This window comes from Eschscholzia californica, unplaced genomic scaffold (genome assembly GCF_041429995.1).
Source record: "Eschscholzia californica isolate CP2 unplaced genomic scaffold, dmEscCali1.0.p SCAF_3, whole genome shotgun sequence".
Lineage (NCBI taxonomy): Eukaryota > Viridiplantae > Streptophyta > Magnoliopsida > Ranunculales > Papaveraceae > Eschscholzia > Eschscholzia californica.
The window spans coordinates 28794933-28800413 of record NW_028238420.1 but is presented as its reverse complement, the minus strand read 5'-3'; the positions used below and the strand labels follow the sequence as shown (position 1 = coordinate 28800413).

General features: G+C 38.6%; 1 protein-coding gene across 3 annotated transcripts; it reads left to right on the top strand.

Annotated features, from left to right (window-relative positions):
- On the top strand, nucleotides 1-3821 carry LOC147549378 (uncharacterized). Of its 3 annotated transcripts, none has more exons than XM_086671601.1 (13): nucleotides 1-207; nucleotides 329-459; nucleotides 1112-1232; nucleotides 1394-1475; nucleotides 1556-1626; nucleotides 1769-1810; nucleotides 1955-2079; nucleotides 2174-2267; nucleotides 2345-2668; nucleotides 2972-3077; nucleotides 3236-3322; nucleotides 3461-3564; nucleotides 3632-3821. In XM_086671601.1, the coding sequence occupies exons 1-13, from the start codon at nucleotides 95-97 to the stop codon at nucleotides 3804-3806; spliced, it is 1575 nt and encodes a 524-aa protein (XP_086527727.1). In that variant the 5' UTR covers nucleotides 1-94; the 3' UTR covers nucleotides 3807-3821. The 3 variants fall into 3 exon arrangements, with proteins under 3 accessions (XP_086527727.1, XP_086527728.1, XP_086527729.1); XM_086671602.1 differs by having other exon boundaries at nucleotides 3642-3805; XM_086671603.1 differs by having other exon boundaries at nucleotides 3461-3805.
- Nucleotides 3822-5481: the final 1660 nt, after the last annotated feature.

Sequence of the window (5481 nt, the reverse complement as noted above, 5' to 3'; positions counted from 1 at the left end):
CAGTCACAGAGAAACCTATTCTCAGCAAAACCCTTTTTACCTTTCTTTTAACATCTTTTTTTATATCTATATACAGTGAACATAATTCAAAATCATGGATAAAGTGGATTCAAGTCCGAACGATAGAGTTACCTGGGAAGGTTGCAGCGTCTTACTTGACATCAACGATGGAGATCGTCTTGTATTTGCTCGTCTCTCTGCTGCCTCGTAAGTCCTCCTTTATTAATTCTTCTAACACAATAAAAAAAGTTCCTACTTTTTATGTCTTTTTGTTTGCATTCAATAATCTTCACTTCAGACTGTAACTTGTTAAAATTATGACTTGAAGGAATCTGAAAATTGGGGATAAAAAATGCTCGTTACAACCTTTGATTGGGTGCCCATTTGGTTCTTCGTTTCAAGTGGAGGTTGGAACCAAAGGACCATATTTGTCTCGCATTCTTGCTTCTTCTATCACAGGTTTTCATCACCTTTTTTTTAATTACTTTCATTCATTCTTCTCTATATTTTTATATACATACCCATTTGCTCAATTTCAATTGAGGGTAGTAACTAGTAAATAGTAACTATCCCTTCTTGTGGACATATTTGTAAACATGTAGGAGGCAGAACAATGTTATTAGATAAAAGTTTAGGGTATCTAAACATTCTTTGTTTCCCAAAGAACGAAAATCTGAGAGTAAGGTAACATTTGTTTTTTCACAAGCCAAATTAGAAATCTGACCCGGGATCCAAATTTACTGGAGTTAGATTTCCAATTTGTTTTTGCCTGACTTGTTATGTCTGAATGGCTGATTTGGTATGATTTTTGGTCCATACGAGTCAGATGAGTCAAACGAATAATATTCGGAGTTTCAGTCATTGAGGAAAAAACAAGCACCACCTTGGTGTATCTATTCTGTATGCATCATAAAACTACGTTTTTAGGAAGATAGTCTAAAACGTTCTGCAGAGAAAAATCGCTATAGAAGTATACCCGGATAATGAAAACTGAATCATGGAGATCAAAATTGATTGATTACGTTTAAGTACTCTTTATTAGCAAATCTGCTGCCACAATATTAGATTCTTTTCGTAAGCATACGACGAATTTTTCTTGTTTTTGGCGTAGGTGATCAACCTCATGAGAAAAGTGTTTCTAATCAAAAAGATGAAACCAAAGACAATCGAGCATTAGTTGATGATAACACTGCTCAAAATCTCTCTGGCAAAGATATAGAAGTAATGCGGAGGTTAGTAACCAGACATCCCTATTCCCTACTATATAATGCTCGAAAGTTTAAAGCCGCTAGGGTCCATGCATTTAGACATAGATGGGCTTAAATAGTCCTAAAACATCTTTCCCAAAGAGAAGTTGCTCGGAAGCTTATGATTAGCGCTTACTTTTATGCAGAGAGGGTGCAACCGGTGATCAAATAATTGAAGCTCTTATTGCCAATAGCTCGACATTTGGGACAAAAACTGCGTTTTCACAAGTGAGCTGGTTCACATGGTGTTTCAAATTGTAGAAGGATTATTTTATTTAAAAATCTCCTAATGTTCAGCATATCTGCAGGAGAAATATAAGCTCAAGAAACAAAAGAAATATGCTCCTAGGGTACTTCTGAGACGCCCTTTTGCTCGAAGGTGATCTTTAGCCTTCAGCTATTTTCATGCAGAGTATGTAATTTGTCATGTTTTACTTCTGAGGAGAAGTACAATTCTTCTCGCTCTCTTATTCTTATTCTTATTCTTATTCTTCTTCTTTTTCTTTCCTTCTGTTTTGCAGTATCTCAGAGGCATACTTCAAAAAATATCCAGCAAGAATTGGGTAAGGCTTTTAACTTTTATTTCTTATTGAATTCCTTTATAATCATTTTACTGGTTCTTATATTAGGATCTCACCTCTTACAGGTGTACCTTTATAAAGTTCTTATGTTCTGTAACAACTTTTTAACTAACCAATTGCTATCAGGTTCCTGAGGATGGACACTCTATCTCTTCTTCTTTCTCTTGCTAATGTTAGGGCATACTCTGATGTCCTTGTGGTGGATATGGTTGGAGGTCTTCTTACTGGTTCTGTGGCAGAACGATTAGGAGGTATTATTTTCTCGTTTTACATTTTTCTTTTGATTTCTGATGGAAGTGGATAGAAACTTCCGTTAATAAAAGAAATTTGGTTTACTTTTAACAGGTTCTGGTTATGTGTGCAATACATATTTTGGACCCACACCATATTCACTGGAAATCGTAAGGATCTTTAATTTCAGTAATGAGATTTGCAGCAGGTATACTTACCTTTGGTGTTACCTTATTTGGCATCGGAAAGTTCATCTATATGCTTACTAGCTATGTTTTTTTGTAGGATTGTACGATTTCCTGTATCTGATCTCTCTAAAGCTAAGAACAGTTCTGAAAATCCTGGCCAAGGTGAAAATGCCATGGTTTTAGAGACCCAGTTAAATTCTGATCAAGCCGTTATGTCATCAGCCCATGATTCCTTATCTACATCCGAAGAACAATTAATTCAACAAGAAGCTCCTCAGCTAAGCTCAGTCAGTAGTGATGAAACCACTCATTTAGACGGGCCTAATGGTTCATCAGTTATTAAAAGCGTTAAATCCACAAAACCTGGAGAGAAGGCAACAGTAGAAAACATTAACTCATGGAAAGAAAATGGTTTCTCTAGGTAAAATTAAGATTATAGCGTTAATTTACTTCTTGCAACATCATCCTTAAGCAGTTGGGACGGGATCGGCTCGGAATCAAACAGAGGCAGATCTCTAGTCCTCACCGCCCGAACTGAGTAACTCAGCCGAGTTTTATATTCTTATATATGTATGGCACATGATTACTTATGTACCCATGCCTATTAACATATATATTTTTTGCCAACAATTGAAATTAAACTCCAAAATTGTAACTATTCAATAACTTACCATAATCCCCTTTATTTCGTAATTGTAGTTCTTACGTTTTCCCACTTGCGCAGCTTAATAATTGCGGCCACTGAACTGGACCCGTGGACAGTAGTTCAAGAACTTCTACCACATTTATCATATTCTGCACCATTTGCTATCTACCATCAATATCTTCAGGTGAGTTTTTGCATATCCCTTGGTTTTGCATCTACAGATCTACTCCATTTTTCTCTCTTCAGTACACAAGTACCCGTAATATTATTTTCACCGAGCCAAAAGAGTCATTATGATCTTGAGTTTTGTCCTTATTCTTGTACATTGTTGTCTGCATGCAGCCTCTCGCTACATGCATGCATAATCTGCAAGTTGCAAGAATGGCGATTGGTCTACAAATTTCCGAACCTTGGGTACGCGAATATCAGGTAATAATAGTAATGTTTACTAGTAACTAGTATATTGAATTTGCTTGGAGTTAACTAATAGTTGGTGCGTGGTAGTCTTAAACGTTCAGGGTTGCAGTAAAATTTTTTGGTGCTCACCTTTCCTTCTGGGTTTTTCAGGTTCTTCCATCAAGAACACATCCATGCATGCAGATGAGTGCTTTTGGTGGATACATATTATGTGGGATGAAGATATGTAGCGACGAAGTTGAGCAGAAAAGCAAGTAGGAACACTGTACGCGATTTTTTGATCAAGAATTGTCGGCAAGTTCTTTAACTTATTTCTCTTAGTTTAATGCAGTGGTCATCATGCATAAAAGTCGAGGCAAGTTTTCTCCAGAGTTGTGCACTGAATGTTATATTTATGAGTAAGCAAATATTTATTTATATTATTCATAAAAAAATATTGATTGAGAACATACTTTTGCTATCTGAGACAATTGATCCCTTTCTGGATTTTCCTTAGTTTATGATTTTACTAGAACACCATCTTTTATACTCGGTTCAAAAGCTAACCTTGGTCTGTATAGGATTCTCAACATGAATAGACATACAATAATCATGTGCAGGCTGACGAGGTTTCTGTCAACTATAAAGTGGTTAGAGTCGGTGCAAGAGTTCACTAATTTTCTTATTTGACTACCACACAAGCTAGGTTTTGCAATTATGACGACGATGGTTATGGAAATATACTAGATTATGTAGCTAGAGGCTTGTGGACGACAGGCTCTGATGACACAGATATTGGAGTTCCTTCCAGTTGCTTAATATTGTTCGGTGCCTCCAACATTAGCTTCTTGAACTCTTCTTGTACGGTCTTTTCGTCAGCAACATCCACCATTTGGAACGCCTCATTTCCTACCTTGTCTATCTGTTGGAACTTGGAACTTAGTCAGTACTTGGTATTCTTACCTAACTACCATGGAGCTAGGCAAGTCTTGAGGGTTGTAAAGCGCACAACCCGTTGATTGGTATGGGTAGCTCACGAAGCCATAACCAGTTCAGTTTACCTGTCTGAAGGCTTCAGGTATATTGTTGGTGGTACCGGTGAAGGCTTCAGGTATATTGTTGGTGGTACCGGTGATTGAGTCACAAGGTATGGTGGTGTTGGTGGTAATGGGGAGGTATAGTTGGTGACCGTGATTGTGGTACTCCTGGTTGAGTCATGAGGTACGATGGTGGTAATAGTGGTGGTAATAGTGTTCGTGGAGGTCGTCCACAGCACTTGAAGCATTGGGTCGGGCTGGTCGGGCACCAAACTTCAATGGCTATTAGGGTAAGCGGGTTATGGCTTACCCTAAAATTTGGTGTCCGACCCGCCAAACACTACTTGAGTAACCTACTAGGAATTTTCTTGGGCTATTGCAAAGCAATGCATTGGGTTCGTGCGATTGCCCTTTAAACATATTATTTACCATCTCAACTAGGCCTAACAACATGGACTGTTGAGCTTCATCAATCCAAAAAGTTGATGTAATTTAGTTGGTTATCATTGGGTGAAGTTAAGTGGGTGGAAGTTTTAACCCATGCCTGTCCACTAAAATTTGGCGGGCTGGGCGGGCTAGGGGGGTTGTGCCTGAAACGAGCGCGGACGTCCATGGTTCTCGTTGGGCTTGGGTGCCCATGGACTGTTTCAGGCTTTGGCAAAATTCCCACCCCTACTGGTGGTGGTAGTGGTGGGCTGGGGCTAAATTATGGAAAAGGAAGAGTTGGGGTCTTCTTGTAGAGGTGGGGAGTGGTCTATGTTTGCCAAGTATAGAGAACGGACTTCTACGTAGTATGAACTATGTTTGCAAAGTTATGCATACTACGTAGAAGTCCGTCCTCTATACATGCATAATTTCCGAGAACTAGAACTGCTGATATTAAGTTGCGAAAAGAAGAATATGGTATGGACTAAAGCTTAGTGTCGCGCAAGAATGGGTTGAGCATGTTAAAGGCTCTACATGTACTCGCCCATCACTCCACCCTATTGAGATCTATGTTGGTGACAAACAAGAATGTGGGGTTGCTCAAACTTTGCATTATGGACTAGAGGCAAGTCTGGCTTTTTAAAGACAACCCAGTAATGGACTATATAGATGAATGGAGGCAAAGACCAACTATGAAGGAAGTGGCTCAAGAACTTGTTTTAATTGGTG